The sequence below is a fragment of the Aptenodytes patagonicus genome, chromosome 8 (assembly GCF_965638725.1).
Source record: "Aptenodytes patagonicus chromosome 8, bAptPat1.pri.cur, whole genome shotgun sequence".
Taxonomy (NCBI): Eukaryota; Metazoa; Chordata; class Aves; order Sphenisciformes; family Spheniscidae; genus Aptenodytes; species Aptenodytes patagonicus.
Genome location: NC_134956.1, coordinates 20,737,693 through 20,759,087, shown reverse-complemented (window position 1 = coordinate 20,759,087; position 21,395 = coordinate 20,737,693). Strand labels below are relative to the sequence as shown.

The 21,395-nt window shown below is 37.0% G+C and overlaps 1 protein-coding gene across 1 annotated transcript in view; it reads right to left on the bottom strand.

The window, feature by feature from the left end:
* Positions 1–597: 597 nt before the first annotated feature.
* Positions 598–21,395, bottom strand: part of PPP4R2 (protein phosphatase 4 regulatory subunit 2) — a 33,543-nt gene continuing 12,745 nt past the window's right edge. The window contains exons 3-9 of the mRNA XM_076346661.1: positions 12,535–12,705; positions 7,433–7,526; positions 5,913–5,950; positions 5,346–5,420; positions 4,774–4,917; positions 3,917–4,185; positions 598–2,944 (exon numbers count right to left, since the gene is read on the bottom strand). Coding sequence (XP_076202776.1) covers positions 2,631–2,944; positions 3,917–4,185; positions 4,774–4,917; positions 5,346–5,420; positions 5,913–5,950; positions 7,433–7,526; positions 12,535–12,705 — 1,105 coding nt within the window. The 3' untranslated portion in view covers positions 598–2,630. The remainder of the gene's footprint in view (positions 2,945–3,916; positions 4,186–4,773; positions 4,918–5,345; positions 5,421–5,912; positions 5,951–7,432; positions 7,527–12,534; positions 12,706–21,395) is intronic.

Sequence of the window (21,395 nt, the reverse complement as noted above, 5' to 3'; positions counted from 1 at the left end):
AGGAAGTACGCCCATGAACGCTATAAAGCACCCGTCACCTGGTTTTCTGGGGTTTAACCGCACGCTTCCTTCGTGAATGCAAGCAGAACGACCAATTCTGTCTGAACGGCTGTGTACAGAAACATGCTCCGGGGTGTATGTAATTATGGAACTTAAAGCATCCAGATTTAGGAAAATACAAGCTATGAAAATAGATCAAATGCTACACCCCCACGCACATGGAAAAGCAGCTGCCCGTGTATCTGGAGGTGTGTAATGCCTCCAACAAAATACGGCTGCTTAGAAATGCAGGAGGTTTGGTTTGGTTTGTTTGTTTGTTTTTTTAAATCCACAGGGTTTGTTTGTTTTTTGTGGGGTTTTTTTTGAAGGGGGGAAATCTCTGATTTAGTAAATGCAATCTTTAAATGTAGGCACATATTTAGTATTAAGATGTGTACTGTGATGTTAAAGCATAACTTCACAATTTTCACCAGCCATTGCAAAAAAAAAAAAAAAAAGATAGGTAAATGGATCCATACCTCAAAGTCCTTCTGTTCCGCAAGTCTCTACAACAGTAGCACTAGTGCTGCTAAAACAAACATATCGAAAGGTCACAGGTGCTTAAAGAACAAGTTTATTGACAATATCTTCACAAATAAACAGTCTAAAGAAAATTTCAGAAACCTCTAAACTTAGAAATTTTAAAGTTTTGATCTCATTGGCAAAATATTAAAAAAAAACACAAAGAGAAGTATAAGATGTCACTATATTTTTAAACTTTCCTAATTTCAACATTTTGGTTCAGTCCTTTAATTTTAGAATACACATCCAACCCTTAAGCACAATGAGAATGAGTCAAAGTACAATTTTCCTTCCATAAGGGGATCTCAATCAATAGGATTTTTTTTTTGGCAAGCATCTCCCTGAATCCTGTCTGCTTAGAACTTGATAGGTAATGTCAGCAAAAAATAACTTTATAAATATACCAACTGAGCCAAATTATTCCGGTATTAATCGAAACCTAGATTTCCCCGAAATGATACAAAGCATACCATGTAGTACAAGAAACTATCAGCATGCATTTTGGAGGTCATTTTTGTACTTCAGGTATGTGAACTTAAAACCAAAGAGGGACAATTCTGATAAAAATGTACTCGGATATTTCATAACATTAATATTTATTGCTTTATATGAATACTGTATTGAAAGCCCAAGCATTCAGTTTACACACAGAAATTATACAATTATATACCGTTTCACAATGGCAGTGAGCACTCATTACAATCTACAAAAATCTACTTTACAGAAATTTAAAAATTCTAAATATCAAAAAGGTACAGTTGAAGAAACAGGTATAAATTTGGCAGCCAGTAATTGTGACTGGGAGGTTGCAGCTTGCATGTCTTTAAATATGGGAACTGGAAAATATCGAGAGTTTAAAGCAGTAGTTTGTGCTTTGAGCTGGTTTGAAAAAAATGTAACACTGGCTGTCAAAGTAGCATGTTCAAAAATATTTAGTTCACTTCCAAAGTGTTATACAAATCATGGTGATTTCTATGCACCCCTAAACCTTTGAGTCGTTTAGCTCAGGTACATAATTACGGTCATATATTAATTCTTCCAATACAGTGGTGTGATCATACCGATGCCATCTGCATACCTTCGAATAATTTTGAGACTTCTCTACAATATTCACAATGCTCCAAGAAGCACTCAAAAGGCAAGTACCTGTTCATTTCTTCCAAGATATTTTCTTACCATGTTTTCAAACATTTCTTCTACAAAAGTTTAAGCTAATGTTTTGATTACAGAGTTCTCAACATAAAGCACATTTTCTCATAAATAAATGAAATCCTTTCACTCAGGCACCTCAGAAGTATACAAAAGTGTTGTAATCGGAACAGTTCTCTTGGAATGTGTTTACTCTGGTGTTTTCAACAATGTTAATATTTCCAGGGTTTCATATGGGCCAGATTTCATTTGTTTTGTTTTCCAGAGGCAAAACAAAGTGCCTTGAGAGGTGAACTCAGTCTTTTCCTATAGAAAAAGTATTTGCTGTATTTATCTTTTATAGAAACGGAAAAATATACCATTTCCCCCTTAGAACGGTGAGGGTACACGTACGTGTGCATGCGTGCATATATGTGTGTGAAATGTAACACATTTTGAAACACACAACGTAAGGTTTCATAGTGTGTAGTCAAATAAAAATCTGGAAACCAGCATGAAACCCCGTATTTCACATGTCAAATGTTGAAACTGTAACCAAAATATGAAGTAACTGCTATAGCTGTCAGAAAAAGACGAGACAAAAAGCTTTCTTGCTTACATACAACTAGGTGTGGTAATCTCCAAAAAAGTTGTCAAAATTATAATTACCTTCCAGTTTAAAAACTTTTATTCTAAATAAAAAAAACTATACACAAACCACTGATTTGACCAAACGAAAGTTCAGCGGTAAGCAGGACCTGAAGGAGCTGGTATTCACAGTTCTTATCATGTACAACTCTTTCAAGGTTCAATCCATGGAGAAGTTTATTTTACAACCTGCTTCTTTTTGTAAAACTAAAGGTCCACTTTATTACATAAAATTATTTATACAGTGTAAAACCGGAGCCTTATGGAAAATACTGCATCTAAGTGTATTTAAATTAGTCTTGCTCCATAGGTTCATCCGCAACTTCTGTGGCTTCATCACTGTTTTCCATAGGGGTCTCTGATGAAATTTCTGGAGTTTCACTAGCATAGGACCCTAACTCTTCAGTTTCACTGCAGTCAGCTCCACTACTGGCAGATCCACTAATTTCACTGTTATCTGAGTGTAAATCCTTCTCTGCTTGAGACTGATCAGACTCCTCCATTTGATTGTTCTCCTCAGAGGTCTCTTCATTCACAGTTGAGGATTCAGTGTCTTTTTCTTGATCTTTTCTGTCTGGACCAACATTTCTGGGAGACATGAAGGACTCTAGAAACGGTGAAAGTACAGTATTACTAAGGCATTTTTAAACAACTCTTAATTCTGCTACTTCCCATTCCCAGCTATGCTGAGCAATGCTTCTACAACACAGCCAAGGACAGGAAAAACTGACAATCCCTGATTTTATTAGAAGATGTAGAGTATTAGCCAACTTCATCAGGATAGCCAAACTATCCTAATATACCATAAAATAAAGTCCAATTTTTTTATTAAATAGGTAGCTTCACTTAATTAAGCTTCAGTGGATAAACACATAGTCTAACAAGTAATTTCTTCTTGCTTCCCCATGTTCCTTCATTTCTCTTCAGAAGCAAGACTTTTGGAAAGGTTGAAAACATTACTGTTTCAAGTGTACATCCATGCTGATCTAGAGGAACATTTTACAAATACACGAGCCACAAGAAAATAAGTATTTAAAGGGAACTTTGGAGAATACATAAAAAAATAGATCGGTCTCTTAACTGCAGTTACCTTTTTTTAATTAGGTACAGGGCCTGCCTCAGAGTGAGGTAATTTTCACTGTTCTAGTAGGATCTGGAGAGATTGTCACTCAGCCTCCTCAGTGAAAGAACATAACTTTATATCCGTATTTCAGTAATTCATTAATAATGAAAAGACAGTCAAATGTAGGTATGACCCATCCCCCTTCTGGCGAGGAGACTGATGATACCCGAAAGTAGGGATTCTCGAATTCTTGGTGCATTATTACCGCCCTCATGTAATTTACTGCCTAAGAAGATTTCAAATACCATTGTATGATTTTTTAAATAGAGATGTAGGACAAAGAAAAAAGAAGAAATAACAGAATTGCTAAATTATGCAAAATTGAAGCATGAACAAGCAGTTCATCTTTATGGACAACTGGAGACATTCAGCAATCCCAACAGCACTGGTCCCCAGCAAAGAAAATCCCAACTCCTTGGAAAATGCACAGAGCAAAACCAATAAAATCTGAAATACCTTCCTCCTCTTCCTCTGTACAGTGCTGTCTGGCACAAGTAGCATCTTTTTCTTTATCCTGAGATGTAGAGGATGTTTCTGTCTCTTCCCCCATGCCTAAAGAAACTTCACTGCAGGCAGTTTGGTTAGGTGCATCTCTGGCTTCCCCTTCCTTGTCAAATTTAAGTCTTTTTACCTCATGTCCTTCTGCTTCTGCAGGATCATCTTCAGAGTGCTTATTTTTTACCGGGCTGCTCTGAGCACCTTCCGATTCAGATGCTGGCGATTCACTATAAACAACAAAAGCAGCTGTAGTTTTTATGGAAGAAAAACATTCTGTATCTTGTCACACTTTAAAAAAAAAAAATAGCAGCTCCTTCAAGTTAAACACTCTACAAGAGATAACAGCAGTACTTCACTTACTACGTAACAAAACCTCAAAGCCATCACTCCTCCTTCACCTGATTGTCAATGAAAATGCAGAGTGGTCAGGCTACTATGGTGGGTCCAAATTAGACAGCTCCTACTGTCAGAATCAGTGGCAAACATTTATGAAATATCCTATCTGGTTATAGTTTAACATCCTGACACAAATATGGTAACTGTGGATTTCTGAACTCTATTATTCACTCTTCATTTTTACTATGCATCCCGTACACTGACGAGATGTGTTACTGCAACTGTGGAAACTTGAGCTGATAGTTATCTAGGCAGCCCAAACAGTAGTAAGTACACACCAAATCCTGCTGCAGATATTCGTATGTTAAGACTTAATTATGCATACCTTAGATGGCCATTCTCTTTTAAAATATTTTTAAAATATAAGTGAAAAAAACCTGAGAATAATAAAAGTTCGAAATACATTATTCCTCACAAACCTGTGTTTTTTATCTTCTGTTTGCTGCAAGCTTGATTCTTTGTGTTCCGTGCTGTCTGGCAAACCATTTGTTGTCATAGGAGTTGACAAAGAAACCTTCGGTCGATTTACTGGTCTGGGAGTTCCAGGACCATTTACATTAGATCTTTAAAAATAATAATAAAAAAGTTAACCCATCCTTTTAGTAATCTGTTCCTAACAGGCAGAAAGCAGCTATAACCTTGTTTTAAAAGATCACCAAAACAAAACAAAAAAGATCAGGTACTTTGCTATTTTATATTGAATAAAAAAATTCCTTGCCTACAACATGCAAACTACAATAAAAACTTTAAATAACAAAAAAAAATTTCTAAACAATGAGGTTACAAAAAGATCAAAAAAATAAGAGTTACATAGCATGTATGTTCATGCCTCCTCTACCCTCCTTCCCCCCCCCAATATTCCATGTCACACCCCATTTTTGAGGCTACTTATTTGGGATCAGAATAGGTAATGGTAAGGGATCGGAACCAGCTATTTCCAGAACTATCTTGCTTTTATCCAGAAAAAGTTAACTCCTGAAACTAAACCTACCTGTCAGAGTACCCTGGTGAATTTCCTGGGAACATAACACCATTCATCCGATTTAAACTATTGGAATTATTTTTGCTAAAAAGAAAAAGAGAGAGAATGTTATGAATAAAGGAACTTTAAATTACTTTAAGCTTGTTTGCACAGAATTCCCCCCCCCAACTTAAATAGTCCTCCACTGTCAGTCCTCAAGGGGTTCTCTACCTATACATTATACTAGGGAAATAGGCTAGGATATGAATTTACAGCGCAACTGTTATCGAGGGGTACCCATTTTTTCCACCACCAGCTATGGTATAAAACAACAGCTTAGTGTTTGGGGATAATACCGAACCGTACCACATATCCGATTCCAAAGCTGTTTGTTCATTTCCAAATTACTACGTGTAACACTTGCAGACCACTATCGCTACTGTTGACTTAACTATTGATAATGAAAACTGAACTCTGCATGTCTGTCTTTTGGATACAACTGCTGCCAGCAAGAGAAATATATTAGAGACACATGCGCACATTCTCCCCTCTACTAACACAAGCTGAAAGTTTCAAGAAAAAGATGACTATACTTACTCTGAAGATGGATATACACAGCTGACAACCATGACATTCTGTAATACACAAACAACATATTAAGAGTTCAGAAACAGAAGCTTCAGCTCTTGACAACACCCCAAAACTTCAAGAGTTAAAGGATTTTGGTCATATCTGTTAAAGTATCTCTACAGAAAATTGGGTTGAAAGCTACCAACAGATGACAGATACATAACAAGTATCTCTGCTCCCTCTTTACAAGGTCAGGCTGAAATTACACTAAAAGTCAGTATTTTCTTAAATGGGTTACTGTCATAACGAGACCAGCACATTAAGCCTCAGGCCCAAGTGTTTGTAATTTCTAACTGAAGTATCTCTGGAAAGCAAAGTATTCTGAAATGCTGAAAAACTTCTGAATTGCTGGAGAAATGCTCTATTCGTATGCGAGTCCTGCATCCAGAGTGTGCAAGCACTATTAGCTATTTTTGGCACAGCCATATTTCAAGTGTTAAATTATTTTGGCCCTGCATAAACAAAGGGCAGAAATAATGATTAATTCAGTATGTTTTGCTTAGCCACCTCTCCCCTCTTGAATGGCACTGCAAACTAAATCAATTTTAACATCTAGAAACCTAGCTTAAAAATTAGTAAGTTTCTCTCTTCAAATCAATATTTAGCCCAATTATACGAGGGGCTTTTATCACAGGGACAGCTAAATTAATCCAGATGAACTTTAATGAGGGTTCTCCATAAAACCTGAGGTGTGGTTTCACACATCTCATCGTTGGCTAAGAAACTGCTTTGTGAAATCCCTGTCTCATGATTTATTCCTGACCATCTCCTTCCCATCTTAACTTGCAAGATACACCTGACTGCATCCACTGTAACAGTGAAAACCAATCCATTTACAAATTAACCTTTCTTCGACCGAATAGTCAAGTAGGAACCTCAAGCCAATTTTGCCATCAAGAAAGTCCTATGTGGAACCACATCCTGAAAGTCTGTTGTTCTACTTTTGAAAGATCCCACATTCTGACATAAGCTGGTATGGTATAAAATACCATTCGATGACATCTGTATGCTTTTACGAAAGCACAGTCCTCTACACAAGAGGATTTAAATACTGAAACAAAAGACACTGGGGGGAAGGGGCCTCCCTTCTCCTTCACTTACTGGATCTAATCTGAACCCAAATGTGGAAGGAAATGCCTGATCAAAAAATTCAGATTATTTCAGCTGATTATTTGATTATTTTAGCTAGGACTCAATATAAAAAGTGACATTACACCCTCCACAAACTACAGTTTGAGTACTGCACAGTGATTAGGAAACACGATAGCTACAGTCCTGAGATTTATTTTTGTGTCTTAAACAAGTTATTTTAAAACTGCTTTTTGATGTTAAAAGGTACGAAACAAACTCATACACTTAGAGTAGCTATTAGCTATACTATGGCTACGAGTCATAATGAAACCAACAGACCTTTGGGAGTAATTCAGAAGTTATTTAAGTGGCAGTTGTGACTGTTTAGCTGTGTTCTCTCTCAGAAAGATACATACCTTTTCCACACCTCTTAGAAATTTGTCTGTTCCTGTGTAATTCCTCCTAGGATCTGTCAGCAACTCACAGAGTCGCTGAATAGTAAAGGGGATGCTGCAATGAAATAGATTTATAACAATTTAATTTTAATGAGTATGACTGTTAGGAAGCAACAACGGTATTGCTTTCTCCCCCTTACTGAGAAGGCAGAAAGAAAACAGTACTGAAACCTGTTATCATTAGCAATATAGCGTAGGAACTCAAGGCCTTATTTTTCCCTTATCTCATACACTGAGGTAACAAAGCACTGTCTTTTGTGCTCACCACCACAAAACTCTTAAGCAGAATCCTAAATACATCATCCCACAACTCAAACAATTCATTAAAACAACGAAAAGGAAATCAGATCATCAACAGTAAAATAGTTTAAGACTGTATTTATTATTTAAATATATAGAACAGAAATGGTAAGCGATTCAAAACAAATTTGAGTCATACACACTAGAGCTAAAAAATTCTCAACTTGTAGTTTATTTCATGTTTTACAAAACACATTTACAGAAAAAGCATTAAATGTTGGAATTAGTAGAACCATTATACTTTAGCTGTTACAAACACTCTATTTTTCCACAACTGGACAGTATACTTATCTATCAAGGAACAGATCAATAAAAATAATAAAACTCAGTAAGATATATAAATCCATAAGCATCACATTCACACATTCTGTTCTCTGACAATTCTGCACTCAATTTCATCCCTACTTAAATGAGAAACTGACCTTTCAAACAAACAATACTTTGCATACATTTACCAGTTACCTGAGATGTCATACACTTTCATTGCAAATTCATGTCACATTTTAACAAACTTCTGTGACTTTTGACAAAACAGTAAAATAACTTTTAAAGTATTTCAATAAAATAGTAAAGAATCATGCATTTTTACAGTTAACTATTTGAAGTTGAAGCCATAAACATTTAAAAAATTCATCTAAGAAGAGTATTTCATACAATGCTTGAGAAACATTTCTTGATTAGGACTAGACTGATACACCAAGTCCAGAGCAGTATCAATACAGACTTACATACGTGTGTGCGTATATATCCCTATACTGTAAATTTTTGTAAAAATTCAACTTTTATTATTTTCTGAGGAACTCAGTACACGGTATCTTAAGCCTATTTCACTAGCTAACACAGTGTGTATCTCAAGCTTAGTTCATTAGCTAAAAAGCCACATCTTAAAAATGCACAGATCTACCACTAGTTCAGTGCAAACAGGTCAGCGTAGCTATGATTAATCATACTACATGACACTTCACTTTAACTAAAAGCAACCAGTAATCAGAAAGAGAGTGACCAAGTAACAATTTAATTACGTTTTTCAGAACTGTCTGTATATTACATTACTGAGGAAGTTCTAATCCTCAGTACTGGAGGATTACTGGAAAACAGTAAGGAGGTAGGCTACAATGCAGCCACCCTTAGCCCTAGTTCCAACACAGCTACATGAAAAACCACAGAAGGTGTATCACATCTACCCTACTAGGTAATGCCTTCCCTTGCTATTCACCCTGAATTACACCATACCAACTTATCTTTACTCGACTTGTAAGAATAGAAAGATGGTAAAGTTTATCTCCATCAATCAGCTGTGGAGAGTTAGAATACAGCTGATGAAGCATTAAATACATTAAACACTTGCAAAAAGTAATGCTATAAGACGACAGTATTTCTAAAGCGTTTGTTTTGACATGTTATTGCTTTAAAGCAAGTAAAATGGCAGAAACCGAGTGTTTTGGCACACAGGCAAGATACATTTCACCTCCCTGTTTTGACCCAGAAGTATCTCTCTCCCCCATCCCCAAAATTTGGTAAGTATAAACCAGAACAAACCAGGAACAAATGTTCCTTTTAATTCAGTTTACTACATGAAGGCTCTTAAGCTTGACAATGGTTCTGTCATTATTAATTTCCCTAAAGCTTCCTTAGTATCAATCAAATAGTGCTGCTGTTCAGCAATTTTTGGTCAACCAGCAATCTTTCTGACACCCAAATTCTTCATGATGTTCAGCTTCTCTGTAGTGCCCTCTTTTAATGAGATTCCCAACTCTAACTCAGTCACAAAGAACGAACTTGATCTGTTAACTTTTCCACATAGGTACAGCACTAATTGTATCTATTGTTTCTCATTGATGGCCATTTTGGTTTTGGGTTGAAAAGTCCATAATTAAAGAGACTATGTAATTTTTTAATAGACTAGACTGTCCATTCAAAAATCAATTTATTTCACAGAAATAAAGATACACAGAAATTTAAATTATTTTTCATCAGCCAAATCTGTAAGACATCCTGGAGAATCACTGCCTGGCTAATTTGTAGTTAGCTGGACACCTATCTGGACACCTGGAATACTAAGACATGAATTATTTTGTGAACATCAGTACAGTTCTGGCTACTTGGGGAATAAGCATACTCAAGAAAGTGTGCAGCCTGCAACTAACTCCAGAAGTAAAAGTTGCCTTGCTCTTTTACTATCAGCTATAAAAGGTTTAAACAAAAGCCGAACCCAGTTCATTTCCCTCCAAAATTTTCCATAGTAAAACTGAACTTCGTTTATTGAGCAGCAGATGGCACCAAGTATCACACTATCACCTCCTTTGCATGTAATTTGTTCAACATTTACAAATGTTTTGGGAAAAACCCAAAGTTAACGTCACCTCAGGAATTCTTTTCGGTAAAACTATGATTTTAAAATAGTTAAACAGTGTGATTTTAAAATAGATGTAATTGAAATTGGTGTAAATCTATATACGAAAACCAATGTAAAAGTTTGAGCAGTATGAGAATTGATCTTAAATGCTTAGAAATTTAATTAGTTCAGTACATGAGCTGCATGAATAGTCCTAATCTGCCTACGCAAGGTAACCACTTAAAATTCTATACAAACACACACAAAACTGCACTTTCTAGCACTATAGTTCAGAATGAATTACAAACCAAAAATTCATCGTATGGACAAGATTCAAGAGGGATCTGGGAAAATTACTTATAACAGCTATATTAAATTGTAGCAAAAAATATACATACATGGAAATTTGGATTATGATTATGTCTATTTTATCCATGCCGTGAAGACTCCTCTGTCAGAGATCCCCAATAACTTACCTTGGAACTTTCTGCTTCGCTAGCAAAGGATAAAGAAAATGGCAAGTCTTTTAATAAGTTCCTACTCCAAAGCAATTCTAAAGTATAGCATGAGAATCTGGCTCTGCAAGCATATTACACAATGTCAGGTAAGATACAGTAAGGTTAAAACAGCCAGTCTGTGCTTTCTTTAAAAGACACTTCATCTAGAAAGACCCCAAAACAGGGGTCATTCTTAATTTGTTACTTCTCTGCCCTTAAGAAAAGTTTAAAAAAATTAGCTAGTTTTAATGAACTCTTTCCTTCACTCTTTTAAACAAACACCAATAAAAACAGCCTAATAATAAAGTCACATCAAGTACCTTCCTTCTCCACTATGGTACCCTGAAATGACATCCACAACTCTAGGTAAGAAGCCTGAATATATCCAATTGCACAAACCCAAACCTGCTGTTACTTTTTGGACACATCTCCACATGATTCAGCTTTCACAATCATATCCTCACTGTAGGAGTTGTAGGATTTGTTAAATGAACTATTCTACAATCCTAGATTCTGAAATGTCCTAATGTATTATTTTCTTTAAGGTAACTAATGTACGCAGTTTGCTTCCTCAAAGACTGGGTGGTTCACTTCAAAGTATGAGGAAGTTGAGCACTCTTAAGTGTTACAGCAATAGATCAAAATAGCACAGCCACAGAGTAAGCTCCAGACTTGGTCACCCAGCGGTTTGTTTAGTACACTTTGGAACAACAGAAGATAACAGCAGCCCATTCATTAGTTGTCTCCATGTGAGAACATTACAAGTTTTGTGGGCAGTGAAGCATTAACAAAAAGCTGGGGGAGGCGGGAGAGAGGCAGACTCAGGCATAAAGGCTAGGTTTGTTTTTAAATTCCTTCAGTGAAGTAGCCCGGTATAAATATTGGGTAGCTGAGAACAAGCTGAATTTCACATTCTTAGAAGGCTCCTACACAAGAGCAATTTCGGGAGGCGGGGCGAGAAGATGACATCTGACTTACAAGAGACACTTAAACTGCAAAGAAATTAAGCAGTATGGAACAATGACAGTAAAAATTATTATCCTAGCGTCAAACTATGATACTAAGGACGTGTTAGCAGCACCTCCAAATCTGAAAATTCAGGGTAACAGGGAAGCAAGCTTTATAGTATGCCCATTTACTGACAAGCTGAGAAAAATGCTGAAAAAGTCTCTCAAGCAAGCATTGAGACCCACAAGCAGGATGACTCAGCTTATGTTAAGTATGTAATCCAGTTTGGAAACAAGAAAAATACTGTGTAGACACACCAAATAAAAGACAAAAAGAAAAAAAAAAAAATCAGGAGCTTTATTTTAAAGGAAACACAACTTCCATAATTATGAAACCAGCAAAGGGTATACACTTCAATCTAAGACACTGTCAGCAATAGATCGAATACCCCAAGTCTCTCAATTAGTAAGCATCACTCGATCTGTAAGTTTGAATCTGGCACAATTTAACAATTCAAAACCAGGTACACCTTGCCTCCTGGTCGCACTATGTTTACCACGGCATTACTTCTTCAAAAGCTACTGAATTGCCACAAAGCAATTAAGAACTGAACACCAAAGGACTTCTTTCAATTAGGTATTTCAAAATACATAGATAGTAAAGCAGATTTCTTTCAATTTTACCTGTTAAATGCACATAGTAATACCATGCTTCACTGAATTGTATTACTTAAAAACGAACTACATATTGAAAAAACTGAAGTAACTGACACGTCACAGGATGTCATAATTTTCATTCAAAGACAGAGTAATAAAGTGAAAGTTCTGAAACTACTGTAATGTATTTCCAAAGTATAGATTTGCTTCTGCTCATTTATTTGAGGAAACAAAATGAACAGTCACAGACAGATAGTACAAACTACTAAGTTAAAAATTGGGAAAATATTTTTGTTATCCTGATTTTAGAAAACAAATGATACATACCCATTAAATCCAGTGACAATTTTCAGGATTCTTTCTTTCATCTCTTCGAAGGGAATATATTCCACGTTTGGATTGGGGGGCCCTCTTGGTTCAGGAGCAGAGGTTCTGAAATCATCCATTACTTTCTCCAGTTTGAAAATAAAATAGCCTTTAAACTGAGACCACTGAACCCTGCATAAAACACAAGAATTAAGACATATGCAAGTCAGCCCTAAAACCACAGAAAAACAGCGTAACTTTATGTTTGCAAAACAACATTCATGCTGGTATGCCAGTCCCAAGATAAATGAGGCAAGTAATGCAGTATTATTTTTCTTCCTGACGTTAAAGCATGGTAACTATTTAAATAATTACAGTAGAACAATATTACACAAGTCAATTGCCATTAACAACAGGGTAAGCCATTACCTTAAAGAACCAATATCCACTTACAATTCAAATATGAATTGTGACACATGTCACAAATATGTGCGTGAAATATGCACACATTCTATACAATTTACCAGTGAGCCTTCATGCTGCCTAAAGTTTTCACTGAGCTCACAAGAGAAGGAGGTAAAAACAAAAAACAAAAAAAAAAGCATGTCAAGTCTGGAAACCATACAGCAATTGTACACAGCATTATCTGCTTCTGTTACAAAGACTTACTGAAAGGCTTTTTGTAACTAACTGCTCAGTATCCATGCACCTTAAAAGCATTTAATAGTACCTCTTTTTCTCAGAAAAGCAAATATATTTTGTATCACAGTTAGCACTGGCTGATGAATATTTGAGCAAAACAACTTTGACTCCTGAAAAACATTCCCACAACAGTAAGTAATCTATTAAGATCTTTCCAAATTACCTTCTGCCTTACAACTTAAAGTTTTATCATTTACAGAATACTATAAATTGAAATTTTCAGGAAAATAGATCTCTCGCACTGCATACAATAGACAAGGTGGAAACTGCTGAGAAAGCCCTTCTACAGCAATTGCCCCACACAACAGTCACAGAAGTAGTTCTGGGCCTCCTCTAGCTAGTGCATTTCTTAGCATCATAGGGAGCAACTTGAAAGCAACTGATTTAGTTCAGTTACTATCAATTTTATTCTATTAATGCTGATGCAGGAGCTTTCACAGCTACAGGATGGAGATACTAGTGGAGAAAAAGAAGAAATAGGGAGAATAACAAACCAACAATAAAGAGAGAGAGAAAATTATCTTTGACATTTATCTGTAACATATGCAATTTGGAATGAACAGGCTCAAATAACAAGCGTAAAGTCTGAACCCCTGGACAGCCCTTCAGCTCCTGCTGAAAGAAATACTATTTAGCCAAAGACTGTATTTCTACAGGCTGTCTTTGGTAGCAGTGCTAGCTTAAACAGCCCTGACTATTTTCAACCCCACATAACATCTGACCTTCTGTCAGGCTGATACAACTATTTGTGCTGTGAACTACATGTGGTGACTCCCCAGCAAAGTGACAACGTTTGTGTCCTGCATGCTATTCTCAAGCACCAGCACTACCAAATATAAAACCTCAGGCTGATTAAGTCATATTAGCCTACTTTCACCAGAAAAACAGTGCCATGTTATCTTTGCCTTAATTTTCTCCTTGGTCTCAAAGAAATAATTATGACATGAAAAGGGGGAAAAACTTAGCTCAGGTTTAAGAGAGATTTAAACACAAAACCCCTGTCTTTTATGAGGAGTGATAAATTTGCAAGAATGGGGGGAAATCCGAAGAGGAAAGCAAACCTCCCTTTTCCTTCCCAAGAAACCATTAAGCACCTGACAACAGAGGGGAAATGCAGGACTTAGCGAATAATAATAAAACCAGCAACAAAAATAGAAAGAAAGAAGAAACAAGGTCCCAAAAGGGAACAGCATGGATAGATTAAACAGCATCATTGAGTCTCACTGGATTATTGCTCCAATTAGCATTATACAGCCAAAGCAGAATACTGTAATGTTTCCGATGTACAGTATTAGGCATTACTACTATAAATGTTAAATTAAAAAGCTATCCAACTCTGCAGTGCTACCACCATGAGACCAAAGCTTTCATAACAAATCACAGATTTAATACATAAGCACATCACAAAACACAGACAGAAAAGACCCAGCAAATAACCCCATGCCAGAGTAGGATTACTCCCTATAGAGCATCCCAAAAGCTTTACTTGCCTCATGAAAGGGGATGCCACTATTATTCTAAACATTCTTTGACAACACCATTTAAATATTTTTTCCACACTTTAAAACTTGAGCTGTTGTTTTCATTGTTTTTTATTTCTTGCTAAATAATAACACTTATCTTTTCATAGACTATTAACCCATCAGTATTGTGTTGCCAAAATAAACCAAAAGCCAATAAAGTTTAAAACGGCAATCTACTGCCTGAAAGCAGTACCCACCAGCTCCTCTTTACAACACTGAAGCTGCAGAAAACAAAGAATGTAACATTTTGCCCCTTATAGAAGTCTAGAAAACTGTCACTTGTTTTAAACCCAAGTATTTTAAAGTAGTATTTCTTCTATTATAAAAAGGCTAAGAACTTGCATCGCAATACTGACATAAAAAGCATCCTTCATTTTGTATTTCAAAATAACACTTGATAAATGACTGCCAACCAGGTGACACAGTCCAGCTTACAAACAGAAGCAGCAGAGTTTAAGGATAAACTCATCCTGCAGTCACAAGCCTGACTACAGCTAACCCAGATATAGCAACACCAGCTTTAAATCAACTAAACAAGCTGTTGCTAGAAGCAGTGTAACCACAGCGGCAGGGGCTCAGGACAGGCTTGCTGTTTAGACATTTACTCAGTTTCTCAAGCAGGGTTTTTTCCACCATTGCTGAATTCCCTGCTGCTGTGGCTGCACTACTAGCAGCATGAAAGCTAACTGGTTAAAAGCAAGCGGTACGTTCACATTGCAATCATAGATACAACTGCAGTTCATACCATAAACAACTGCTTCGAAGTCACAGAGGTGTCTCATGCTTCTAGAGCATAATCTCCTGACCTCAGTGTTGTAATTTAGACATTAAAACATGCTCCCATTTAGATGACGGTCTTGAAGCACTTTCAAACTATGCAACTGGTTTCTGATGAACAGTTTTATCCCAGTATGAGTAAATTACGTGGGAACTCCAGCCACTCAACAGGAAATGTTACTTGCACCACAGAAGACTGAGTCAGCTCCAGACTCTTCAACTGTGTAGGCAAAATTCAGTCCTGCAGTGGCAACGCAGTGGATTCCTGGAAGGCAGGAAGAGGGAGGAAGGTTTCTGGAGGCTACAGTGCAGGTCACTCATTTCTTTTAGGGCTGACTCTTCCATCATTATCCTAGGATGAAGAGTCTCCAACTTCTGCACACCACCCTTCAGTTACCTCCTTCCTGCCTTTCCTACCAATCCAGTAAGCAGCAGTCCCTCTTCCCCTCTTTCTTACTTCATCTACTTATCATTCTGTGTCTAGGAAGGGGACAGAACTACACACTTTTCCTACAGGAGGAAGAAAAGACTTCAAAAGCAAGGGGGAGCAGCTCTGGAAAGCAGGTTTCTGCTCCTTCTGCTTTCACCCAGAACTGCAATTGCTTCCTTTTCCCTCAAAGCCAGTCCCTTCGTTAGCAACAGCAGCACCTACCACCATGCTATCAGACACTGACAGTCTACCTCTGAGACAGCTGTGTACTATGCCTCTAGTTTAAGCTAACTCTGAACAAGCCCTCAGAAAAGAAACATAATACACAAGGTGGATTAATAAAGGATTTATATAAAAGAATCTTACTTCAAGCAACCTTAATTATGTGTATTTGTTAAAGAAACTTGTCTACACTTGTGACAATGTACTGCAAAGTTTGAACACTATTTTTAAACTGTTTATAAAAGATTACACTCAAATCAATCCACAAAACTGAAAAGTATCTGGCTGCATATCTGAAAAAAGAATTTGTTAAAATAATGAACTCACTTCTGACAAAAAAAAATTTTGCAGGGACAGTAAGATTTTCTTAATTTCCATTTACTTCAGTGGAAGTGATCAAGAATCTCAAAAGAGGAAAGTTACCATTCCTGTTTTACCAGTCTATGAAAATGACATGTAGAAGTTGATATCAGCTAGTTTAAACTCTTGAAACTCACTTGCATCTCATCCATAGAGAAAACCATTCATAAAACATGGGTAGAACTGTTAAGCCAATACAACACAAGAATTAAGATTAAAAATGGCATATCCTCCTAATTAGCAAAGCAATCCATATCTACACCTCTAGAGATTTTAAGTTATCAGCATACATTGAAGGACTGGTCACTTACAAAGCCAGACAATAGTAGTGAGAAGAGATTAATGGTGAGTATCTGTTTTCAAGAAAAGAAAAATCTTCCACATGTATCACAAGCTCCCTGAGAACAACTCCAGCGTTAGGATGCAAGACGTGTTTTAGGTGCTTTGTTACAAAATGGGAGACACTGAAAATGAGCAAAGTTTGGTGAATACCTTCTGTAGTTAAATCAAGAGCCAAATGGAAGCAAAAGAAAACTTCCCCACAGCTTTATGTACAACCTCATTAAGTTTTATACACTGGAAAATAGCTGACAAACACTTCAAGCTCTGTAAGGAAACCAAATTGAAGAAATTCCATGGAGAAAATACTATTCACGCTTTCTTCTGAGCAGGCTTGTTTATAAATACTTGCTCTTCCCATTCAGCATGGTACATAATCAGCCTTTTCTAAATGCACACTTATGGCTTCCAAACCATGCTTTTCCTGTCCACTACACTAACTTGTGAATTTGTACTAGCAACTTTGAGAGCTCTTTTATAGCCACTCACAAAGAAAAAGATTCCTATGAACATTGTATGATCTGTAAAAATATCTTCAGAAACAATATCTTCAGAAACAACTTCAGAAAATTAGTTGATCCTAAAGTGTTTTGGTTCAGTGTACTTTCATTCTAGAGAATGACAATTTTGAAATTATACACATTTTATGTATATCTAAAGCATCTTTCACTACAATATCTGGGTCATCCTGTGTAAATACACCTGTACAAAGAGAGCTCCCCTGGGCTAACGAGCCTGTAGTTTCAGATACTCCAAATCTGTGGAGTATTTGTGACAATGGCTGGCATTTCTGACAAAAAAGCTGGCATTTTTTCTTAAATAAAGAGTCCTCTGCTTCCCTCCCACTAGCTCCTGCACCATCCTTCCCTCGTATCAACCTAAAGGTTTTGCTCTGACATACAGAAAATCAGAGGAAGAAACTAGTTTTATGAAAAAAGCACCTAGCAAGGAAAAGTCAGAGGCAGTAACGAATGGCTGAAAAGAAGCAACCACAGCACACTTCCAGAACTACAGCTTGCAGAGAGAGAGATATATAGAGAGAGATATAGATAGATAGATAGATAGATAGATAGATAGATAGATAGATGTTAGAAACATAAACAGAGAAATATGGATGGAAGAGACTTCAGTGTTTGAAGATACTCAGTTGTGTTTTACAGAAATTGAACAGGAAAGCAGACAGCACCTGACCAAACAGCCAATAATACCAGAAACATAAGCAAGTTTTGAGAATATTTACATATAATTAGAGAGGCAACAAGAGAAAAGGCAAAAAAAGGGTGGGGGAAGACATAAGACATGAAATGAGCAGAGATTAAACAAAATGACAGGCTATGCAAAAAGCCCACCAATAAATAAAAATAAAAAAAAAAATCCCGCACACAAACACACAAAACCCTAGGCGGGGTCAGAATTACTAAGTGAAGACGAGAAAGTTAAGCCCTATGAAGAAAGACAAAGGTGTGTAAGGAAACTCTACAGTCAGAGCAGTACAACAATAATGTACTTATTCACTGAAAGTTGATGAGGCAGCAAAAATATCTCCATTGCACAGGGAAGGAAGAATTAAAAAAAAAAGATTAATTTAGCAAGGGACATAACCTAGCATTACCAGAGCAGAAACAAGGAAGAACACAATCCTAAATAACTTTGTTCTCTAATAGAAGTAAACTGTTTCACACCTGTACTTGAACTACATGATTTTCTGTTGAACTAATCCATTACTACAGATCAACCGAAGTTTGCCAAGCAACATCAACCAAGTTTAGAAATCCACCAATTGTTTGATAAACAGCACTCTTCAACAAGGGACAGAGGTCACCTTAGGCAGAAAACCGTTCAAGTAATCTGATGCTATGCTTTGATTTAACAGAATTACTAACACAAAGTTGCTTGCAAGGTACGATTGCTTCTCTACTAACATGATTTGCACAGAATTCATCTTTCCAAACATGCGCATCAAAACCAAAATTGCATTTTACATAGAAATAATCTAATCCTATCACTCCCAGAGTGCAAAAGACTTCTCCCATTCCCTTATCTCCTGCTTACTCAAAATGTTTGTACTGATAAAACCGAGAAAGCAGCTTTCTCCCTTACTGCGCTGGTTATTGTGAAAGAGGAGAACCCTCTGTCAATAGCTTGCACTATCGAGATGTTTTTTGTACGTCAGAGAATTAACTGATACTTTCTTCCAACTATCGGACAAGTTTTTGTATTTGATTCTTTTGCCACTTGGCATATTCACTTCGGGACTTGAAATTTCAACAAAAAGAGCAAAAAGCCAGAAACATTTAACAAAGTTGTTTGAGCAAGATTTGACAAACATTAAAACCCAAGTAACAGAAGTAATAGTGAAAGGCAACTTAAGAACCTGAGGAAAGTCTTGCAATCTGGAGAATCACAGAAAAACATTAACTTTCAGAGAACAAGGAAAGGAGACAAAGTTGTAACTGCAATATCCCTACCTCCTTCATACAAACGCAGTGCTTTCCCTACTATTTTTAAGAAAAACTATCTATGTTGAACAAGCGATACAGTTCTTTCTCGTGTATTTAGTACTACCCTGGAAGGCTTTGCTACAACACAGTGATCCCCAACATTACTACATGACTTAAGACATTGTGTCGATTGGACTGCAAGTCTCCACAAGCGCAGAAGACAACTAGGGTAAGTTACCTATCTCCTTTTTAGCAACTGTATTAAAATATCAGACGTAACACTACGGTAGTATATATGGCTTGCACACTTTAGACAAACTCTACAGGATTTTAAGTTTCAAACTTCAATAAGACCCATGGAAGGTAAGCAGGACAAAACCTAAAATTAACCAAAGAACAGGAGGAAGAATTCAGAGTGCCTAAAATAAGGCTACCTCCTGAAATGAAGGTACTGCAATTATTTCGTGTATTTTTCTGGAATTGCTTCACAGATTACAGGTTTAATTAAGAAAAACATTATATTGAAGGGAAGTTAAGCTTCTAGAAACCTAGCTATGTACTTAAAACATTAAGAGTCCCAGGAGTCCTGGTGGGATGCCTGTCTTCAGATTTCACAGTGTTTAAGTTCATTACAAAATTGGTTTAAATTTTAAGAGGATGCCATCTGTTTTGGAGAGATGCTACATACCACAAAGAACATTAAATGAAAAGGAAAACAAAGCAGATCTACTATTGATTCTGTTCATTGAACAGGCCATAAAAAAACCCATCAGAACTTAGTAAAAGAAGGAAGCACTTCCCTCTCCACCCTTCTCCTACTGCTCTCTGACAAGCAGAAATAAAAAAATAAGAAGTACAAAATAGTATATTTAGGATGAAAACACTTCACGTTCACCTAAACTGATTTTAAGGCAAAGTCCTCAGAACACAGAAGGAAAGAACCAGAGGACAATCTCGGAGGGATTCACTTAACATGTAACAAAAGATACGAGATATTAGCTTCGCCCCCCCAATTATTGTTGGCTTCGATTACACTCCCACAGAGACTTGCTAGTAGGAAACAGGTGTTTAAGTGAAATAACTTCCCAACTTTAGTAACTGTTTCCTCTCTTTTGTGCCTTGCTCTAGAGCTCATAGAAGATGAAGATATACTCTAAGACACAGTAATTTCCCCAGGCTGTCAGAAGCAAAATTAAAGTTTCATCCAAAACAAGTTAATTCCTTTTCTGTTCTGGTTTATCAACGGGATCTTGAAAACTACCTGAAAAGTCAAAAGGCACAGAAAATGAAGCAATCATATCCAATTCAAACCCGTGTGCAAGGTGGCAAACTTTCCAGTGTGCTCTTCCACAGCCGCTATGCAAGATGCATCCAACCAGGAATACTGTGGACTAGATGGAACACGCCACTTCTCAAATCAAAGACCCATCTCTGCCACCAGAGAACACAGAACTTATCCCCAGGCACGAGAAGCCCCAGGGTGGTTCCCTTCCCCCCAGGCTGCCGAAAGGGCAGCACCTGGGAGTCAGCGTCAGGAGCCTGCCCAGGACTGACTGTCCCACTCCCTGGCAGCAGCACGGCAACCAGAGCACCATCAAAGAGATGCTCTCCAGCAGAGTCAGTAGCTAAAGCTGTGCAGAGGAATTGACAGATTGCAGTCCTCTGGGGGAAAGGAGACCGAGGCCACTCTCTTCCTCTCACTCATCTCCTTCCTCTGTTACCTCTGTTCTTTGGGATGGAAAGACAGTAGATAGAGCCTACTCCCTCTATTCTTTTGTTGTTGTTGTTTTGTTTTAACCTTCACCTTACTTAGCACACCCTAATTTCAGATATATTGATTGGGTATAAACAAGGATACCTGGAAGTACACAGTTACATAGAAGGGGGTGCACAAGCTAAAAATCTTGTTAAGAACTGCCTGTAAAACACAATCCCCAGCATTTTCATACCAAAAAAACCCCCAACAAACTGTTGCCATTTGACATTTTAAGTTTTTGTACAGGAATTACTATTTCACTATTTATTATGTAAATAATAAAGCTTGCTTCTTAACAAGGAGTGCTCAATGGTAGAGAAATGGCTTTCAAT